Source organism: Centruroides vittatus, unplaced genomic scaffold (assembly GCF_030686945.1).
Source record: "Centruroides vittatus isolate TY-2023 unplaced genomic scaffold, ASM3068694v2 contig_1159, whole genome shotgun sequence".
NCBI lineage: Eukaryota > Metazoa > Arthropoda > Arachnida > Scorpiones > Buthidae > Centruroides > Centruroides vittatus.
This window is the reverse complement of record NW_027120745.1, coordinates 1,831,840-1,855,035: the sequence shown is the minus strand read 5'-3', so window position 1 is coordinate 1,855,035 and position 23,196 is coordinate 1,831,840. Positions and strand designations below refer to the sequence as shown.

At 28.2% G+C, this 23,196-nt stretch overlaps 2 protein-coding genes across 2 annotated transcripts in view; one reads left to right on the top strand and one right to left on the bottom strand.

Moving 5' to 3' along the window:
- Nucleotides 1–23,196, top strand: part of LOC136980625 (3-hydroxyacyl-CoA dehydrogenase type-2-like) — a 268,457-nt gene that overhangs the window by 97,149 nt on the left and 148,112 nt on the right. The gene's annotated exons all lie outside the window — the stretch shown is intronic.
- The window catches only part of LOC136980517 (ubiquitin carboxyl-terminal hydrolase 19-like), an 80,467-nt gene that overhangs the window by 30,261 nt on the left and 27,010 nt on the right, over nt 1–23,196 (bottom strand). The window contains exons 10-21 of the mRNA XM_067276650.1: nt 22,191–22,417; nt 21,996–22,061; nt 21,768–21,878; nt 21,582–21,692; nt 18,173–18,256; nt 10,811–10,905; nt 10,671–10,731; nt 10,483–10,598; nt 8,414–8,557; nt 4,860–5,250; nt 2,314–2,551; nt 2,148–2,248 (exon numbers count right to left, since the gene is read on the bottom strand). Coding sequence (XP_067132751.1) covers nt 2,148–2,248; nt 2,314–2,551; nt 4,860–5,250; nt 8,414–8,557; nt 10,483–10,598; nt 10,671–10,731; nt 10,811–10,905; nt 18,173–18,256; nt 21,582–21,692; nt 21,768–21,878; nt 21,996–22,061; nt 22,191–22,417 — 1,745 coding nt within the window. The remainder of the gene's footprint in view (nt 1–2,147; nt 2,249–2,313; nt 2,552–4,859; nt 5,251–8,413; nt 8,558–10,482; nt 10,599–10,670; nt 10,732–10,810; nt 10,906–18,172; nt 18,257–21,581; nt 21,693–21,767; nt 21,879–21,995; nt 22,062–22,190; nt 22,418–23,196) is intronic.

Below are 23,196 nucleotides of genomic sequence, written 5' to 3'. Positions count from 1 at the left end.
CGATGTTCAAATTTTTTTTTCCGTTGCGTGTCGCTTCGTGTTGAATTTTTCTCTGTTGCGTGTCGCTTCGTGTTGAATTTGCGTCGATTTTAAGCCTAACGAAAATTTTTATAATAATAATCGAGGCTATCGTATCGTTAAAAATTATTTCTGCATTTTGTACAAACAAAATAAATATATTGAAGACTATAAAAACATGAAAATTATACTTTAGAAGTAAATTTAGTATCAAAAACGTTCGATTCAGCACGACACAGTCCGACTGAAAATCGCGCCGATTACTGGCGATTCCGATTACCAGGGTTCTGATTAACGACTCTCTACTGTAATTACAAAAATTTCTTACAATAAAATTAGATAACAAAATATTTCTAATTAAATTTAAATTTTAAAATGTTTTGTTTTCTTGTTAAAGGAGGGAAAACTTCCATTATTGTGATGACATTGCATTGTAATATTTAAAAAATAAAGAATAAATAATTACAATGAATAATATTCACCAGAAATATGGCTAAAAAGATAGCTGTAAACTTAAAACTTCTACAAAGAGATTTTTGAAGTGATTAATTTATGAATTTGATCTAAATTTTTCTTTTTGAAAAAGTATGGTATTTCCATAAGAAAATATTATATTTTAAAAGAATCAACAATTTTATAAAATTAAATTTATCAGACAAATCTCATTTACTCTCTCACTAAACTTAAGCATCACTCTGGATGTTCACCCCTTATAATCACCCCCATACATCCCGTTGACGTATATAAAAATCCATCATTTGATTGGATGAAATCCTTAAAATATACCAAATCGTTTCCTTTGATTGGGGAGTTCACTGCTGATCATTGAGAAGAGAAGATCAATTCCACAACCAGAAGTTGTCACCCCAATCCACCGTCAAAGAAATCCACCATTTTTCTAAAGAACTTCGACAGAAATTTCATTGCTCCTGATCCACAAGAAAAGACACCTAACTTCAGATTTAGATGAAGTAGTATATAACTTCAGGATTATTGTAAACTCTCTCCATGAGATAGGTCTCGAATAGATTGTTCTTGTACGTTTTAATTTAATTTTATTAAATTCTTGTTATTCTTCTAACATGGTCTCATTTTTGACTCGAATCCAAGCTAACAGCCTTTTCACTTACTGGTGACCCTCCCACTCAAAATTCCTTTAAAAGGGTTACAAGCATGTCTAATGCTATAACTAGGCTGGTATCAGGAAAAACAACTTGCAGGAGATCCTCATGGACTTCTGTTTCTCATTTAAGTCTTAGGAAGCCATCTTTTGACTCAGTGGGCCAATCTTAACAATTGCGCTGCTGAATAAGTGATACAACAAGTGCATTCCAACCTCTGTATCCCCGGCTGACCTAACATATAACACAGTCAGAAAGCTGGGAAAGTATGGTGATCAGTCAAAACATGATCCCTGAAGATTTTTACATTTTTGGGCTCAGAACCTTGAAACATCAAGAAATGCAAATAAATTTAGAGGTTTTTTCTATATATATAAACATTAGTGTGTGTGTGTCGTGTGTGTGGTGGCATGATTTTGTTCACCCTCTTTGGAGATTAATAACTGCTGTGCTTTTTGTCAAAAATTTCTGGAATTTTGCAGGAAATTGTTTGTGTATTAGAGGGATTGATGCTATTAAATTTTGGTAGTTAAATATTGAAGGGGTGGAGAGATAAAGGAAAATAGGATTGGACTTAATGACAATTTTACTTGTTATTAGCATTTACAATTTTTTTTATAAAACCCATTACTAGCCTCAAAATTAAGCTTTTTGGCACTTTATAATAATTATAAATATGAAAAGTTTTTTAATAAAATATCATAACAGACGGTACCACAAAACATTGCTGGAAAAGTTAAGCAACTCATTGTGAATTTTTTAAACTTAATTTCATATGATGAAATATAAAGTAACCTCTAATATGAAATCAAACAATATAGTATTTAATATCAAATAAGCCATGTAATTTTGTATTGAATTTTTACTATTACTCATAGATTATTCCCCATAGTAATAAATAATGATCAACTGCAAATGATCAAATTCACCAACTGAACTAAATTTCATATGTTTAAAAAGTTAATAAATATTTTATAAAAATATTTTAGTATTGAAAACATTTCTTACCAATTCTTTTGATTGCACAAGTACATAACTTTGCTTTTTTTCATTATTTTTCCAATCCATTGCTAAGTAATCATATCCTGAAATATCAAGTGGTTCTTCTCCTATAAATTAAAAAAGTCCATTTTATTTTTAATATATCATCTTATATAATAATAAAATAATTTACCTTTATCTCTAAATCTTTCACCGTCTGCACCAGCTAATGTTTGACCAAACTGATTAACAGGATGGATATTAAATAAGGGAGGTGTTGTACTAATATTATCTTGCTGTTTACCAAAAACTACTCTTATGAGTGGTTCATTTTTAGATTCTAATTCTGAAACATTACTTATATTATTTAAACTATTATCATCATCTTTAGAAAATTCAGACACATGATCTTTTTCATCATCTATTTCTTTCTAAAAGAAATTAAATAAAAGATTTATTCACCAAAATTTTCCATACACCAAAAAAAAAAATATATATATATATATAAATATATACACACACAGGGTGTTCAGAAAGACTCTGTGCACTTATATATTTATTAAAAGACATGTTTCAATATATTCTATATTGAAACATGTCTTTTAATAAATACAGGAGGTAAAATGAATGACAATTAAAAACAATGTTGAAAGTGACCCTCGTTAGCATCAATACAGGCTTGGATCCTTCTTATTTTGTTTCTAAACACTGCTATCGGTTGCTCACTTGAAAGACTGATTAAATGCTGTTATTGCTGCTTTCAAAACATCCAGCATGTGCAGATGATTGCAATACACTGCAGATTTTTCTGCTCTTTATAGATAAAAATCTGCTGGATTTAGATCTGGTGAGTGTTAGGGCCAAGTCTTTGGAAATAATGAGAAAATATGATTAAAAAAGTGCACAGTGACTTTCCAAACACCCTGTATATATATTACATATAATATCAATAGTACTTAAAAAATAAAAGAAAAATATGAAATATGGAATATTAATAATAGAGTTTTATTTGAAAAATTAGTTTGTATAACAATTGCATTATGAAAACTAAAAATATTTAAACAGATTTTGTAGAGCATTAACTGCTGTTTAACTTTTTAATTTTTACATAATTATCAGTTGTTTAGACTTCATAATTTATTAAAATAACTAAGAATGAACAAAAATAATATTAAATGTTAATCATTTTAATGATATATTGAAAACATATTTAATAAGCTGTAGTTCAAAAATAGTAAAGCAATCAGAGTATGCAAGTATACAGTAGTGTAAATTCATATATTTCTACCTAGTTTCAATAATTTAAGCTAAAATTAAATACTTTAAGTATTTAATTTTAATTTCTAATTCATTAAGAATATTATTTAAGAATATTTAATTTTATTCATTATATTTAATGAATAAAAATTTTTTAAAAAAAATCTATTTTTAGATATATTGTTATCCTATCTATCAATTTTTTCAAGTTAGTTATTAACTTTCCTAAACTTATTATTACACATTAGTTTAAATGTTTTTAAAAACTGGACTATCTTCTAATTTATCATAAAACCTAAAACAAATAATTCATTTGATCAAATTTTTCTTATTAAGAATGAGAAGAAATAGCATAAACTATTGATGCTACAATAGTTTATTACAAATAGCATGTTACAAAGTAAGTAAATGCATTTAAAATAAATAAAATAAAATAATTTAATTTCTAATTATTGATCTTAGAACAACATGACAGTCTGTCTGCTTACTTTTAGGCCAAATTATATATTTATAACCATTAGCTTAATTATAGACTGAAAATCCAGTAATTAACACTCATTTAGGAAAAATTATATTTATAAAATTAACTTTATTAAATTTTAACTTGTTTTTATTTCTCTACTATTTTACTAAATGATAAAGATTAGTTTAAAATATTTTTGAGATCTAAAAGAGAAAACAACAATAGAATGAGCTGTTTAAATAAGATTTCATTTTCAAAATAATTATGGCATAATTTTTTTTTTTTGACTGAATTAATTTCTTATAATGGAAATTGAAAATTATTTCATCTCCCAAATTAAAAAATAATTTAACTGTGAAAAATTTTTATGACAAATTTAATGAAAAACATTGTGTGCTGGAAATAATATAACAAATAATTACATAAAATAAAGATTTTATGGAATGAAAAGAAATTTGTTAGCATTAGAACTAAGTAAAATTTATGCTGTAAAAGAATGCACAAGTAATTAGTCATAGTTATAAATTAGTCAGCACAGGTTGAGTGAAAACTGATTTTCAAATAAACAAATCAAATTAGACACAAGACATCAAACTGTTTGCATTTTGTGTTTATTTGACATAATCCAACTATATAAAGTTGGCTGTTCATTCTTTTTACCTCTATGTCCTTTGTCCTTATTCTTGTAAATTTCTCTGTATATCATGTCTACTTGGACCTTGTTTATTAATAGGACTAACTATATTGGTGTAGTTTCCAATTAGCTAATAGAGAACTTGGAAATAAAAATATTTTGTTTTGACTTTTGACTAAGTTCTCTATTAGCTAATTGGAAACTACACCAATATAGTAAGTCCTATTAATAAACAAGGTCCAAGTAGACATGATATAACAGAAATTTAACAGATTGTTTCTTCATTTTACGAAAAAAAATATTAAAGGAAAATGCTTTACTTAAATAATAAACATTCTTAATTCTAGAAACGAGCTGATTTAAATATAAAATAAAAATAGCTAACCTCTTTTTCTATTGAATCTTCATTATTTCCAATTTCATATCTTTCAAAATTCATAAAGCCTGTCGAATTAACAGTATCAATAGAAACTGTTGATTCTTTATGAGGAGTGCTTTCATCATCTCTTGTTGCACAGATTGTTAAATCATCAGAACTAAGAACAGAATCAGATTCTTGTGTAATATTATCACTTTCATTAAGAGATAATTCATTAGTTGAAGAAAAAATACAACTACTACGATTCAAAGTTGACAATCCAGAATCTAAGCTACCATAGTCAGATTTTTTCATATTACTAGATTGTTCACTTAAGGAAGTGGTTGATGTACAAGTTGAACTTCCTTTATTAGAAGCAGGTAATTGCAATGGTGGTTGAAATACATCAACAGAATACCTAAATGTCAAAATATACATTATTCACAATTTGCTTTTAAAATAAAAGAAATTTTTTACAAATACTTAACATTAGAGATACACAATTTGTTAATTGCAATATGAGGTTATTCAAGTTAAAATCTTTTTTTTTTAATTTTTTTATGATAATGATATAAAAATATTTCAAACAAATTTTTACTGTAATGTTTCATTGCATTTTCATATAAAACCTATTTATTTTTTTTAGAAAAAATAACATAATTAATAAAACATATATAAATTAAAATTTATAAGATAAATAATATCATATAAATATATAAGAAAGAAACATAAGATAAATTAATTTTAAATAAAACTGATTTTCTTTTTTGTATTTTACAACCTTTCTGCTGAATTAAAAATAAGAAATGCAATGGACACCCTTATTGTGATCAAGTCAGAACCAAGTCAAAGTAATCATAATAATTGATGATGACTATATATATATATATAAAGGTAGAAAATGAAAAACATCTCCTGTATAGTATCAAGTGATAGTAAAAAATTCATTTATTTTGTATGTCTATAATGTCAACATAATATATCACTAAAAAAGCATTCGTATGAACATTGCATCGTACATTTGATTGACAATGTACAGTACTTTGTGTCTTATGACCTCCAACATTTGCCACAATAGTTACTGGAAGTTAGTTATGTGGACCTCAAAACTTTCATAGCCAGATCACTATTATCATTGTAGCCCCTTCTCCATTACAGCAGAATAGATTTCTTCTATAAGAAGTTCTTCAGTGCAGATGCCTTCATAAATTTTCATCCAAACATTAAAATCAGACACTTGACATATTGTCAGGACTTAAAATCATTATTGTTTTCCTTCATTTCTTCTTTAGCTGCACCCTCATTTGCAGCTTTAGTAAATTCCCTGTGATTAAAACAGTTGAAAATTGAAATTAGTTTAACTTCATTCTGGCTTTATTTAAAAAGGTGAAGAGCATCTAGAAGATTCGTCTCTTTAGACAGTGTTTCTGCATTCATTTTCATAATTTCAATGTCTCGGAGTCAACCATCAGAACCTTCATGAACTGTCAGAAGTCAACCATGCATTTGTGGGAATAATATGCTTTCATAGTTCCAATTATGCCCTATTCATAAAATTGAATGAGTAATATAGTATTGAGTGGCAAGTGTGTGATTTTTTTTTTTGTGAATTAAAGTGCTTGTCACTTGATGTGGTGTAATTGTCAAAGAATAGAAGGATTTTATGGTTAAGTTTTTGGTCCCACTTCAGCAACCAGTCATTGCTATTAGAATAATAAGCAACTGGTAATGGTAATGCTCTCACTTTCTTAAAACATCAAGGGTTTTTGCTGTTCCAATCACTAAGTTGTCCTCCTCTTTCACCATGCTTACACAACACATATGGTCTTTGGAAATCTTAGTCTCTTGCTCATTTGTTTTTGAATAAGTACTGTAATTATGTTCAGGCATATCACAGAAATAAAGACCAGTTTTTATCACTGTTATAAACATTGCAAGGTGAAAACTGAGAAATTAATTGAAAGAGAGTTTGAATCTGTAAGACTTGCTATGAGTAAAAGACTGGGACTAAAAATATGGTTCAAATATCAAATTAAGCCTCTTATTACCCTATAGATGATGCCACTGAAAACAGATTTGAGAAAGGTGCAATATTTCAAATGTGGAGAGTGGCAAAGGTATTATTTTAAGTCTTTGGAACAAACATGTTGGGTGCTTGCACACCATCTAGTGATTTAGTTGTTTTTTTTTTTTTATTGTTAGAACACCTCTTGCTCACTCCCTACTGTATAAATTCCTGCTTTCTTTAATTAAAAGACTTTTTTCATACTTACACTAATACTTATTTTATTTAAATAATAAAATAAAATTAAGAATCATTTTTATTTTTGAACTAAACCATTTTAATTTTGTAGAATCTATAATAAAATGAATTATGTATTAGTAAAATAAATGCATGTACTTTTCAACAGTGAAAAAGACAATCAAAGTATTTTAAATAAATTAGTTTTGTCAATATTGACCATAGTACCATCTACCAAATTTTAGTGCCAATTTCTTTTTATTTTGCTGTTACTCCATGATGATACCAAAATGTGATTTTGACTGTTCAATTTGTTACTTAGTGCCAATTTATGGATTTCTCAACAAACCTTCCAACAAAAAGAAGAGTAAATTTGAACATTTGTTGTTGATGTCTAAGAGTTTTATTTGCAAAGCCCAAGGCAAGGGAGAGCTGCGACTATTGTCACCATTAATCCAAAGCCCGAGCAGATAAAGTTGGTTGGCCTTAATGCTAAATTGCTACTCTAGGACCTAGATGTAAAATTGAAAGAAACCACTGAAAGAATTCAAATAAAGACCCCATACCTTTTATTTTTTCACCAAAATCAATTGAAATTAAATATCTATTACCCAAAAAGCATTGACAATTTTAAAGAACGATATTTAAATGCATAAAATTGGAAAATAAATATTCAATATATTCAAACACAATTTAGGAAGAATTTAAAAACAGTGATGATTATTATCAAAGCACATTATGATTTAATATTTTTTAAAAGTATTATTTTATTTCAATTATTATTAGAGTGAAATTTCACATATATATAATTCATTTTATTGAGCTGCAATTTGTACAAAATTGTAGACCTATAAATCCCACTGTCATCTGTTATTCCTTAATCGGAGAATGGAGTTAGACAGATGAACACTGAGACCAGATATGGAAAGATTAGGGAAGGAGGCCTCAAATAACTATATGTGAACTTCTGATGCAAACTGGAAGTCACATTATTTCAATTCAAAAATTTTCCCCTGAAAGAAGTTAGATAACCAGCATGACTCTGTTGCTAACAGGAAAAGTATGATGTACAGGGGGACAAGACACTACTAATTTGAAGTGGAGTGTATATATTTTAAATTTAAAAAATATAATTAAGAACTGCAGCCCGGCATGGTGATGATGTCACTATAAATAATATATAAATGTGTTAACGTCATCAACAATACACCACTTTCTAAAGTTATCATACAGATTGCATCAAATTAGAGTTAATTAAACTATTACGTTAAAGTGAAGAAATTTTAAAAGTTAATTCTTTAATTTAAATTATTAAATTAGAAATATAAATAAAATTTACCTTGAAAATGCTTCCATTTGTTGACAGATCTTTGAAAAAGTTGCTTTAGATTTAGGTAGACTTATAATAAAAGGGCAGCCAACAAATTCGGGTGTTAACTTGCAATGACTTTTATGCTGCACCCAATGATATTTCTGACAAGTTCTTTAAAATTGTTATAAAAAAATTTTTATTTCAGTATGAAAGTTAAAAAAAAATTTCTTGTAATTAACCAATCACTCATTATTACTATTAAACAAAAGATTTATAATATTAAATCTATATAAATTTTTATACAAAATAATTTAACAATTTAATGCTTTCAGTTCAATGCATAAAGTTATCATTATAAATCTCCTATATATAATTCATTATATATCTTGAAGTATAAAATAATTTGACAAACTTAACACCTGAAAATATTTTTAAATATCTAAAAAATCTTACAAATCTCAAATTAGTAAGTTATTAAATTTCATAATTGTATGTATTTAATATATGAATTTGAAATGGGGATTAAATTCAAAGTGATTATCTGGTCCAGTGACCTGCAAAAATATCATTTAATTCAAAATCTTCCATCATATTACACATTTATAAGGAAAGTTTCCATGTCCAAGTGGCAGTTTCATTTTTGGTTTTACTGATTACACATTGTTAATTTATTAGATGCCCATTCAAAGTCATTCAGACATTGTACATGTTGCTAATGAAAATCATTTATTTTTACTTTTATTTATTTTTATGGAAGACATCTGTTTGGCATTTAATTATTTTGGACATTTTTCACAAAAATCTATTTTTCAATAATTTCAAAATCCATTAGATACATGTCTATATTCACGATAGAATGCACGTTTATAGCTTTAGCCGTTAATAGAGCTTGTTTTCATCAGATCAGATGATTTCTATACTCTCAAACTTAAGACAAAATTTGTGGTAATTCTTATTGAAGCTCTTAAGCTTCTCTCATATGTTATTTTCAGATCTTGCTTTGAATGTAATTTGGTTATGTTTTCATTAAGTACACACCAGCTGACTGTTTTTTCAAAATAGCTTAAATTACTAAGTAATAACTTGTAATATTAATGCATTTGTAAATGAATGGGTGAAATTATATAAAATAATGTCATAATTTTATTCAAGAATTACAAAAACCTTCAATTCAAAAAAAGTTCAGATAATTCAAACCCAGATAATTTGAAGTTGTTTTTTTGGTCTCAAATTTCAAAATAACAAAGTTTTACTGTAATAAGTTGTAAACAGTACCAGTACCAGAACATGCATATGAAAATCTAAAAATTCCTGCTTTAAGCTATAAATAAACTTGAATATTGGTTAAATCTTAAGAAAATGTACTAAGACCAACAGGCAATCAGACTGCAAAATCACAAAGATAAAAAATAGAAATATCTGTAAAATAAATTTTTTCCAATATAAAATTTTATTGCATTGGAAAAGATTTTAGTATTAGTAAATTAAAAAACTATAATAAATTCACATTAACTAAAAAAAAAATTTAAATAAATCAAAATACAACACAATGGGATAGTTCGTTAGACACAGTTCATTTTCTGTCCAAACACGAACTAAGAATTAAGTCAAAGCACTAGCAAGTCAATAACATTGTTTTGAGGGTCATCTGTAACAATCACTTGTTGCAACTGTGGAAGTGACATCGTCACTGGTGATGTGACTGTCACAGTAAAAAATTGCATGAACTTATGCTAGCAATCTTGGATATAGTCACTTTAACCTTATTGTATCTCAAAAACGAAATCATGAACTCCCAATTTTTATTACATTTTTAATTTCCCTGTCTTATATAATGTAAAATGACAAAGTTTAATCAAAATTGACCAAACAAATTTTGAAAATTAACTCAATTCTTTAAGCCACATAGAAGAGATTTTGCTAACACTTTGCCTCAAAATATATAATGTGATAAAATTTGAATAATCAATTACATATACAAAAATCATCAAAACAGAACAAAAATTCACTTTTTACAATATTTACATATTTGTCAAAAATTCAATAAATAAATAAAATAATAACAAACTCTACTCAATTAAAAAAGTATTACTTACTGGTCACAATAGCCAGCTCTATAACAATTCGTACATCGTTTCAATTTTGTTCCGCCTGGTGGACAATCTCGATTGCAATAAGAACAACGTAATACTGGCCATGGCATGGTAATACGCTGCAAGTCGCATATCAAAATTAAATACATACAACATAAATAGTAAAAGCAATATTTAATTAATTAAAATACCTGAACAACAGAAAATTCAACGACTGGTTCTCCGGCTAATTTTTCGCTAAGAACTTCAAAACTATTGATGTGTACAATTAAACCATTTATTTTAACTAAATATTATTTCAATATAATTATTTCATAATATTAATACTTACACAAATATGATATCATTTAAAGTAACTGATGATAAACTGGTGCCTTTTCCAAAAAATTTGTGAAATTTGTTTTTATATACTTCGAATACTCGTAACTTTAAAATATCAAAAAAATATATCTTATTCGTGCAATATTCTATTTATTTTTAAAATTAAAATGATTGAACTTACTTAATCAAAAGTTAAGAGTTATAATATTAAAAAATTATTACTTAAATATAAAACATTTTATTTTTAATGCATTCGTGTTTTGAAAGATGTTTACTTTTAAATTTTAATAGTAAACTGAAAACAGATAGAATGGAGAATAAATAACATAAACTGTAATTAAATTACTATACAATAAGTGAAAAAAGTTTTTGAATTCTTTAAATATCTTAATGGATATTAATATAAAAAGTTATAATGAAATAGATAAATATATACAGTGGAAACTTGATTATCCAAAACAGTTAAAAAAACATGCAACACTGTACATACCACAGAGTATAGAAAGACCAAACTCTCTATGTAATTAGAAATCACTATGTCATCTGCTGATTGTTGCACAAGGAAATTAGGTTATATACAGTGTATAATATATTAATTCAAGTTACATTTTGGGTAAATTAATTTACCTTTAAATACAATAATTGCATTACACTATTTATTGTTCATTAAAATTTAAACGCACAGTGCTTGATGTACCCAAAACACACAAAAAACAAAGTTTCTGGATTATCCAAAATTTTGTTTATCTGAAAGACCCTAATCCAATCAAATTCAGATAATCGAGTTTCTACTGTATATTTATATACAGTAAAAACTGCTTAGGCAACCACCTGCATTTGATGGGCACCTGTCAAAACAGGCAAAAATTTCTGGCACAGAATAGTTTATACATAGAGTCTTCGTATAAGTTACAAGTATTTAGGGAATTCGATCCTGGCCCTTATTTCTAATCACGGAATTTCAGGATTATACTTAGTCAATCCCGAGATCTTGGGATTATTTCGGTATTGAGGGTTAATAAAAAAAATAAAAAATAAGAAAGTCTTACAGAAATCAGCTCTTTAACCTTTTCCGTGCGGTTAGCTACCGATCGGTATGTATCACGTGACTTCTTCATTTATTGGTGATGCGAAACATACCAATCAGTAAAAATTAAAAAGTTAATCAAAAAATTTGATTAATTTGCATTATATTAGAGTTTTCCAGTGATCTTAGCTTTGATTCGCTCTTCTGTAGGTCGATTAACTTTGTTTAAGCCAATGTGTTTTGTTACCACCCCTGGACCATAAATATTTCGGTAAATACATTCCCCTACTATTATAAAGTAAATCTTCGCAGTTAACTACACAGTTGGCTGAAAACAATCAAAGGAAAACTTCTTCTAAGGTTTTATTGGGTATCTTCTGTCTTTGTTGACATTACTTTAACTAATCACAGACTTGTGAAAGAAAAAAATTGCTGCAAAAAGCCCGCCTCCAACCTTCGAAGTAAAATGTAAACAATCACAGTCAATTTGCTTTTTAAATCGATTTTTAGCTCTAATTAACTAATTTAATGCACTTAGACATTAAATTAGCTAATTTGACAATATTTAGATGAGAAAATATGTTTTTAAAACTATCTAGCGATAAATATTCCCGGGAAACTCCACCTTCCTATAGTAAGTGTATGGAAGATGTTCGTGCTGTTAATTGGCTTTAAAATTTTTGTCAAATGAATTCATATATATTTTGAATACATTTAATTATTTTACAAAAATAAGAGCAAAGCCGTGTCAGTCGTACAGCTGACTAATCGGTGTCGTTCACAATAACAATCCACTACTCTCCCAGCTAAGTAATTACAGACATAGTGTGAATAATGGCAATAACTTCTCCCCTGCTCTAGGTAGAGAGCTGTGGTTTATTTTGTTTAAAAGAGGACAGATGTTTCTATCTAATAGATGTACAAAGTTCAGCAATTCCCTGTAAATGAATTTTTTTTTCTTTTGTTTGTAAACATCAAATTTGTTCGTAAACTTATTATTTTAAATATGTATAAAACTAAAAATTAAACAATTGTAAACTGTAATATGTTTTTAATCAAACACAAAAAACAGATTGAATATAGCGCGATATTGAAGCGAAATATCGCGATTTAAAAAATTACCCAAAAAACGCAAAAATGCGCCGCATAACGAATTCCACCTATTTACTTAATGCTAAAGGTTTTCAGCATGGACTGGGTTAATCAACAAATCAAAATTTAGACAAAAATCAACAAAATTAAAATTTTGACAAAAGTCAACGTATTTTACTGTGTACACCTAGCTAATCGAATCACTCTAACTAATCAGACTTACAAGGAGACCCTACGGCTTTGGGGAAACGGATTTTGATTATCTTCGGTGTGCAGGTAGTACACTGTGTGCGTGTACTACCTGTAAAATACTAAAATGCAATACTCAAATGTAATCGAGAAAAATGAAGTTAAGGTTTTCTTTAGCACGTTATGTATAAGTTACGCGTACTATCGCTTCAGCGTGCTGTGGCGTGAGTGGTAACACTCCTGACTCCTGCGCTTGCGTGCTCGGGTTCAATTCTCTTGTGTATGATTTGTTTTTATTCATAAATACTTATAATGTATTTATTTATTTACTCATTCATTTATTTTTTTATTATTTATTTATTTTAATTTAATTTCTACTGTTCCAAGTCTAATATTTTTACTTCGAAAACCCACCTTTTTCAAGTTGAGAGAGAACTATTAATACTTATGCCGGGTTCGAACATGGATCTAGAGTCTTTTTCACTCACTTTTTAACTCTTTGTTGACCAATTTGCACGCCCTGTTGTTTACTTTTAGTTTGTAAAATGACCGAGGGCAATACTGGTCAGTCAGGAATATTATTTTAAAAAATTCACCAAAAATCAAATTATCATTATATTCGTACGAAAGAAAATCACGTACATTTATTAATATCTTTAGTTTTAAATACGATATTTTTCAATACATTTTATTAGAGAAATTAATAAGATATATATATATATATATGTTAATTACATTATAATTATATATTATAATTATATAATATAATTATATATTATATGTTATATATAAAAATAACTAGACAATGTTAATTTTGACAAAAAGTTACAAATTATCAAGTTTAAATGTCAGTTCAGATATATATATATATATATATATCTGAACTGATAATTTGTAACTTTTTGTCAAAATTAACATTGTCTAGTTATTTTTTGGCACTAGGCTAGAAAGACGTAGAATATTGTTTTGTACAACTCTAAATAGCAGTTTATTTCTGACACGAATAGACGTATTTGTGCGGTGAAATTTATTTTGAAAAGTTATTTTATAATTATAAAAATGTCATCAAGAGAAGCAAGTTCTTCACGTTGTGACGAAAAGACTGTTGATGATCACTCTTTATACAGTGATGTATCAAAGCAGCGGCTAAACGATGGCGTAGTGTATTATGAGAGTTTACTTTTCGAAAATAATTTAATTGCAACATCTTCTGATACACTATCTGAAGATGCTATGCTGATAGGCACAGAATTATACAATAATACATTGGATGTGTTGGATGCGTGGAAATTGGTCAACAAAGAGTTAAAGAGTGAGTGAAAAAGACTCTAGACCCATGTTCAAACCTGGCATAAGTATTAATACTTCTCTCTCAACTTGAAAAAGGTGGGTTTTCGAAGTAAAAATATTAGACTTGGAACAGTAGAAATTAAATTAAAATAAATAAATAATAAAAAATAAATGAATGAGTAAATAAATAAATACATTATAAGTATTTATGAATAAAAAAAAATTATACACAAGAGAATTGAACCCGAGCATGCAAGGCATGAGTCAGGAGCGTTATCACTCATGCCACAGCACGCTCAAGCGATAGTACGCGTAACTTATACATAAATTGCTAAAGAAAACTTTACGTTCATTTTTCTCGATTACATTTGAGTATTGCACTTTAGTATTTTACAGGTAGTACACTCACGCGGTGTACTACCTTCATACCGAAGATCATCAAAATCCGTTTCCCCAAAGCCATAGGGTCTCCTTGTTAGAGTCAGACTAACCAGACTTAAAATCACTCAGTCTTCATATTAAAGTTATTTTTTTTCAAGCATCAGTGAGATCTCTTTAAACATACATAAATTGAAAAAACCTTTATGCAGGGCCGAATTTACGGAAGGGCATTTGGGGGCGGACCCAGGGCCACCACAAAACTATGTTTAAACATAAATTTTTTTTCTATTACAGCAACAGCCTAGTGTGGCTTAATCATGTGGGCCACAGGCAGAGAAAACTAAACACAGGGAAAAGACCTATGAAACATATAGGAAAATTCCGGAAAAAAATTTTACATGGGTATTTTTCTATTAAATTAAAATAATTAGTTTTACACAATAAAATATATGTATGTTTACAATAACCTTATTTTTAAATGAAATTTACAACTTCCTATTTGAAATCTAGTTGAAAGTACAGTATTTTGTGTAAATTTTCTAAACCATCGAATTGCCTACTCTTAAAAGTGGCCCCCACTGTATTTGTGCCCACGGGCCTCTGATTGTTAAATCCGGCCCTGGTCATCTAACAGGTAACCCAGTGAGAACTGCTTGCCTATCATTTTAGTTCAAAATACAAGAAGTTTTATATTAAAATGATAGGCAAGCAATTCTGTTAAGAGCACTCGCACTGAACGTTTCGCTTCATGCAATATTTTGCAACTTTTTTAAAATGATGTCAATCCTGAAAATCTTGGGGTCTGGAAAACTTAATCCCGAAAATTTCAGAACTAAAAAGTGGTCGGGATCCCAGGATCAAATCCTCTACTTGTATTAAACAACCATCTATGTAATGTGACCACAGGCATTGATTTTTGGTCAAAAACAACATATAACAACTGTAATAAGCAACCACTTCCACAAATATATCTGGTCTAAACTATTGTTCAAACCCATTTTGGGCACTTCTCTCACTTTTGAAATTAGGTGCAGGTGTTAATGAATTCATCTAGCTACAAAGGAAATTCATTTCACTTTGTTTGAAAAATGCGAAATGAATTTCACTGTGAAAAATGAAAAAATGTGAAGTGCTGCTGTTAGAAGATTGTGTTAAAGTATCACAAAAGTGGAAATGGTTTATCACATCAGCAATTAGCAGCGAAGTTTAACTGTGAGAAAACACAATTTATTGTACTGTAGACCTACAGTATTTTCCTTAGGAGTATAAAATATTGTACACGATACAATTAATTGGCTGATCTCATCGTTTGATAAAATTTAGTTTTTTTTTTTTTTTGAAGTTCATATACAGTACATGTGCAATAAATAGTTTCTGTATCAACCTACCTTATTTCTGTGATATTTTTAGAAAAGTAATATCCAAGTAAGTTTTGCACACAAAATATTAAAAAAACAATAATGCATTAATGCAAAAATCAGTTTAACAGGCAACCTTCCTTTTTCGATTCTATGATTGTCATTGATGTAATGAAATCGAATTATGAGAAGAAATAATAAAATTGTTTTATTATTAATGAATAATTTTTCTTATTGTACATAAGAAAATATTAAATATTTAAAAAAATACAGTATTTTTAAAGTTAAAATAAGATTAAACTAACAAAACCAAAACCAAAGTGGTGGAAAGATACAATGCACTTCTATATTGATGATGTAATACACATAACTGAGGAGCAAATGAAGAGAATCAAGTTGAATTAATTAAGTTGGAAAAAAGATAGTGTGCATTATAATTAAGAAAATGCAAATACTATATTAATCTTTAAAATATAGATATTAAATCTGGCTTATAAAATCACAACGACTCCTATTAATCAAGTTAACCAATACGAATAAAATACAGTACCAATATAGTTCTGTTGTTGAAAAAATTTGCTTATTTTTGCTCACCTCAAGTTTTGCTTAGAAATGGCTAAAAAGTGTGCAAATATATGCGGAAATACAGTATTACAGCACCACCTGTCTAAAAGACCACTTTTTGAAAGGAGCCATGTGTGGTCTTCCATAGACAAGTTTTACTGTATTATATTAACAAGAAATTATCATAACAAATAACTCCTATTAAAAATGCACTATTAAAATCTCTTGTTAACACATCCTATATTGTTTTCAGTAGTCTTATGCCTTGGTTGGGTGAACCTCATGCATTCACTCTCAAAGTGTTTATTAAAAACAACAATTTCATAATTGCTACGCAATGAAGATATGGATATATTCCAATATAGAAAACAATTCTGCTGTAGATTACTAACTTCAGGGCAATGGGTCAGCTCTAAAAAGAAAACTATCTGGCAGGCCTCGAGCTATCCAAACACTTGAGAATATTCAAGCTGTAAGGGACTCTTTTTTGAGATCCTCAAGATGTTCTGCACATAAACATGCTTCTGCTTTGAAAACTTAGAGATAAAAGTATAAAGAAGAATCTTACACAAGGAACTGTAATTTCATCCCTACAGAGCGATGACAATGTAAGAACTCAGTGCTGCAGACTGGGAAAGCTGCCAAGAGTTATGTGAGAATATTCTCCAAGTTGTTCTGAGAGATGCTGTATTCATTTTTAGCAAACAAGGCTCACTTTCATTTGAGCAGATGAAGATAAACAAGCAGATTTTCCATTATTGGGGAAAAAATAACCTTTGAATGCTTCATTATAAACCACTGCACAGTGAATGTCTTACTGTGTGGTGCATTGTCACCAATTTTGGTATCATGGGGCCCCTACTTCTCCAAGGAGGAAGGCATAATGGTAACATTGACTGCTAGCCATTATGTAAACCTGCTGGAAAACTTTCTGAGATCAGAACTCAAATAACTCGATTTAATTAATGTGTGGTTTCAACAGGACAGAGCTACGACTCACACAGCTTGGAGTTCACTACAGGTTTTAAGAAAAATGTTGGGACAATTGATGTCTAGGCACAGAGATATTGAGTGGCTTGCACATTTGAAGAGCATGACTGCAATGGATTAGTAGGCAGGAATGATGACAATGAAAGTTCTGATGAAGATGAAAGTGTAGTAGTATTGTTTCAATGAATTTCCAAATTTTTTTTCATGCAAGTGCTAAATTTTTGGTATGAAAGATTGAATATATTCAGGTCTTAATCTTTTTCCAAAAAGTAAGCATTCCAAAATTGGAGATTGACTTACATTCAGGCTAATATGGGTATAAATTATTTTAAATTTGTAAAATATAATTCTAAAAAGTTATAATTTTAGTTACAACTTTATGCATAAATTTTATGTGACATAATTTAAAGTCATATAATAACATAAAAATTTTTAATTTTTATAAAAAGTTAACATTAAAAAAATTCATAAAATTATATACGTCTGATGGATTAACTCCTGTTCTGTGAGAAACTTTCTCTTTCAAATCCTCTACTGTTGCATCTTGAGGTAACATTATTACATACTAAAAATGTAATAAATATGGTATTAGTAATTGATATAAGAAAACAAATTCCTTTTAAATTTAGATATTATAATTAATTTCACTAGCATATTACTAATTATTACTGTATATTATTAAATGAAGGATGTGATTGAAAAACGGCATATTCCACAAAACTATAAAAAACAAGTTATTAACAAATTTGGATTTGTGCATCATATTAATCTGTCTTCTAAAAAGCTTTCACAATTCAGTTTCATATCCCTTGGGATGTATATCCATGTTAATAAAATGTTGCACATTAAAGCACTGGTGAAGTGAAACTCAAATCCTTCCTTTTCTTAAAAACTTTCTAAAGTGGAATATGTCATTTTTCCATCAAGCCCCTGAAATAAGTAGGAAATTCTTATTATTATTAGTTAAAATTAAATTATTAAATTAAACTACTAATTAAAAGATAAAATTGAATATGCATATTTAATAATAAATAATATATTCTACATATTAACATATGCTACAAATATATATACTGATAATATGCTTAATGAGCAAATAAAAAATAAAAATGAATAACTTACTGTATTTTTCATCTTTTAAGACACTATACTATATTCCTCACAATTTTTTGAAAAAAAATATTCTTTGCAGTATAAAATGCATCCTAATTTTCAGATAAATTTTAGGTACTAAAATGTGTCTATTAAGGTGAAAAATACAGTACTTTGTTTGCCCTGATGATAAGTGAATTTTGATATTTCATTTATATATTTTTATATAAGTATGATAGAAAATTAGTTTTATATAACTTTTGTGTACTGTAATTTCAATTTAAATTTTAAAAACTTTGAAACAACAAAAAAAATCAATAAAGTGATTCAAAAAATAAATACTTAAAGTATTACATTTTAACTTTTAAATTTAATGCATGCATACTGTATTTCCTCAATTAAACTGCAAAATAAAGGTACTGTTAAAAATAAATCCCAGTCTCAAATAAGAGGTTTATTTGAATTTCATAAATCTAAGTCACCAAATAAACCCTGGAGGAGTTTAAAAATAAATCCTGTTCGGGTTTAAGTGAGGAAATATGGTAAGTAAGTAAATTGAATTATAATGTGCAACCAGTTCAATTTAAAAAAGTTTTTACCTATCAGAAATATATTTATATATCTTGTAATAATTCACAAGCAGAAATACTAATGTATAGAATATTGATATTATAGATAGAATATATACAATATTTATTTATATAGAATTCTGATCAGGTAACAATTCTACGTCATTGTTCGGTCAAGCTTGAGAAACTTTTTTGAAAAACTCATTTTAGCAATTAAAAGAAAAAAGTTATGTTTTACTAATAAATGTATTTATAGGAATATTAATGCAAAATTCTCTTTTTGTTATTTGAATTACTATTCAAATAACTAAAAGATAAACATTTGTTTTCATTGAAAAATGTTGAACAAAATTCTGCCCAGCATTTAAAATTTATTTTTTATAATATTTTTATATTGTTTAAATCATCTATAATGCAAAAACTGGCATATAAAAGCATTTAAACAATCATTAACAAGTAGACTTTAAATTATTGAACAGTAATGAATAATTTACAATATAATTATCATTTAATTAAAATTTTCTATTTTCCTAATATTGAGTAATATTTAGATATATTCAAACCAATCCAAAGTTTCAATTATTCAAATAACTAGAGCCAGATTACAAATGGCCCATTTATTTAAATAATTAATATCAGAATAATATTCTCCTTAATTCCTTACTCGTGAGAAGGTCAAATAATCGAAAGCATTCAGTAATAAAAATTTTTAAATCTTCATAACTGTGAGAAACCATGGGCCAAGGGTTAATCCCCACTGACCACTTACTCGGCAACAGTCTGCAAGGACTGCTCACATTGTCATTTCAGATGGCTCTTTATCAAGTGGCGAGGGAGGTGAGCAAGTCAACAGGCATCTCCGGATAGACAGGAGACAGGTTTAACAACATAACAAAACATTTATTGAATAACTAAATCTAGATTACAGGAGGATATATAAGTTCTAAGGTTAAATGTGGTTATGAGCTATACTATTTACACAAAATTGGCGATTAATCTCGAAACTATGTCACGTGCCTAATCTGCGTATCAGAGAGAGAGTTTACAAAGTTTAGCCCCAAAATACCTCTAAGGATGAATATGGAGGCAGTATGTGACAATCATGCATGCATGGAAGCGGTAGGAGTCCTTGGTATCCTCCAACTGGTGTCTTCTCCCTTTAGCTGGATCGGGTTCGCTGTATGGAGGTCTGGAAGTCGAGGAGCACTATCACTAATTATAACTTCCTACGACGATTGCCCCGAGCTTCCAGTAGCTCTTGCTTTTATACTATTGTCGTGGAAAAGGGGTCACGTGATCGTCAAATGTTGACGATGACGAAGCATTTTTGACAACTAAGTGTCAACTTTCCCACTGACTTGGTATTACAACCAGTGACCTCTGATCTGATTCTCCATTTTTTCTATCGGGGATATTTATATTTTGAACAAAACAATTAACATTCATTTTAATTTCGATTAACATCAATTTTAAAATCCCCTTTAAAATCCGCAGGCTCACATAACCATAAAACTCAAAACTTTCATTAACTGTAACCGACTTATAACAAATTATATATAATAATATAATATTTATAAAAATAATTGATCATCAAATACTGAATCTTATAATTCATAATACAGTGTTTTCATTAGTTATTATTTTATTAATCTGTCACAACAACCAATTTAACAAGAGAGTCATGTCTATCTCAATTTACAAAATTTTATTGTATTTAATCTACAGTAGAGAGTCGTTAATCGGAACCCCAGTAATCAGAACAATTTTCAGTCGGCAACATTTTCAGTCGGAATTTGTATTACTGTATTTTCAATATATTTTGTTTGTACAGAATAAAGAAATAATTTTTAACGATACAATAGCCTCGATTATTATTATAAAAATTTTCGTTAGGCTTAAATTCGACGAAAATTCAACGCGAAGCGACACGCAACGGAGAAAAATTTCAACATCGGATAGGTTAAAATATTTTTTCGTACATAATCGGTAATCCGAACAAATCACTAATCTGAACAACCCCAGTCCCCAATTGATTCCGATTTTCGACTCTCTACTGTAGTTTTATAATCATACTATGTTATAAATTTAATTTCAAAAAAGTAAAAAGAATTTATAAATATAATTTTATAGTAGAAAAAATATTTACTGAATTACTAAATAAATATGCAATACATATATGTAAAAATATAATAATCATATAACATTTTAAATTTAATAAAAAACATTAACCTTAGTAGGTCGACAGCAAGGATCTTTCGAAAAATAAAAAATTGGAAGAGCTCTTTTCTTTTTGGGAAGTGGGACGGAGAGATATAGAAAAGGATCAAATGTAATTGACACCTATCAAAAATTTAAAAAAAATGAAATATTTTGCCAAATTCATTAAATTGTATTTAAATATATTTTATTCCTAACCTTATGGCAAACAGGACATACTAATTTAGACTTATATTGTCCTTGAAAAATGTCAACAACAATAGAATCATTTCTTTGCTTATAAAGTCTCCAAGATTCATCTGCAACAACCTAGTATTGTAATTAAAAAAAAAAAACCTTTATTAAACAAAGTTAATTAAAATTTTTAAAATGTTAAATAACTTGTTACATTAACATCTGTTATGACTAATAAATTATGATTCATACCTTATCTGGACGACCATCGGAGTCAATATTTTCTGTATAAGGTTTATTTTTAATCCTATTCAGATCCTATATAAAATTTAATATTACAGTAAATATCGTGCCTCAAATATTTTTTTTTATTTATTTCATTATTTTAAAAAACTTTCTCATATTTAATATTTAAAATTAATTTATCAGTATAATTTTTTAAATTACCTCATGTAATCCATCTAATAGAAAAGCCATAAATTCTTGTGCATCATGTTGAGCAAAGCCTGTGAACTGAATTGCTTTCATTCCTATCAATGTCTTTAATTTTGAAGGAGCATAAGAATTTTGAGTACCAGACCAAAGAACTTTCAACAGAACAGCAAATGCAACAGCTAATTTTCCACCCATTCCCAAAGGATTTTCAATATTAATTTCACATTGAAAATGACCATCTGCAATTAATAATGAAGACTTTTAAAAATAATTTAAACAAAACATTTACAAACTATTAATCAGAAAGTTAATTATAGCGATAGAAAAACAATCACAAAATTAAAATACAGTAAAACCCTGCTTAACGTGAGAGATATGTTCCTAGACGACAAAGTGCTAAATGAAACAGCATTAAACGAGGTCATTTTAACACAGAGTAAATAAGAAAAGGAGAACATGCAACCAAAAGTAAACAGATTTTACTTTAATTTTAAGTTATTTTTATATTAATTTGCATAATAATATATGTTAAATAACACACAAACATATGCATACAGAAATGTAAAGTTCATTTTTTGTGATGAAGGTTTTGGCTCTTCTGAAATTCTTGATTTTTTTCCGACAAAGTCGTCTAGTGTAATTTGTCGCTTTCTTTTTCTTTTGTTAAGCAAATGTCAGTAGCAAGAGATCACATCAAAAATGCCTTGTCTTGTTTTTGACCTCCTTTCAAAATCTGGATCATTTGCTACAATTTGATCAACAATTTCGATTATCGTTACCAAACTTTTACTAATGAAATCTGTAGAGAAATTCTTTGAGTTCTTCATTTTCAGAATCACTATTTTCCAGTTCTACATAAATTCCTTGTTCTGCCAGTTCTTGACGATTGTCGTTAATAAGACTCTCATCAGAAACTTGCAGTAACTCCTCAATATCCTGCTCATCTATATTTCCTACTCCTGCTGTATCGATTAGGTTTGACAATTTGGTCAACCTAATCGATACAGCAATAGGCTCT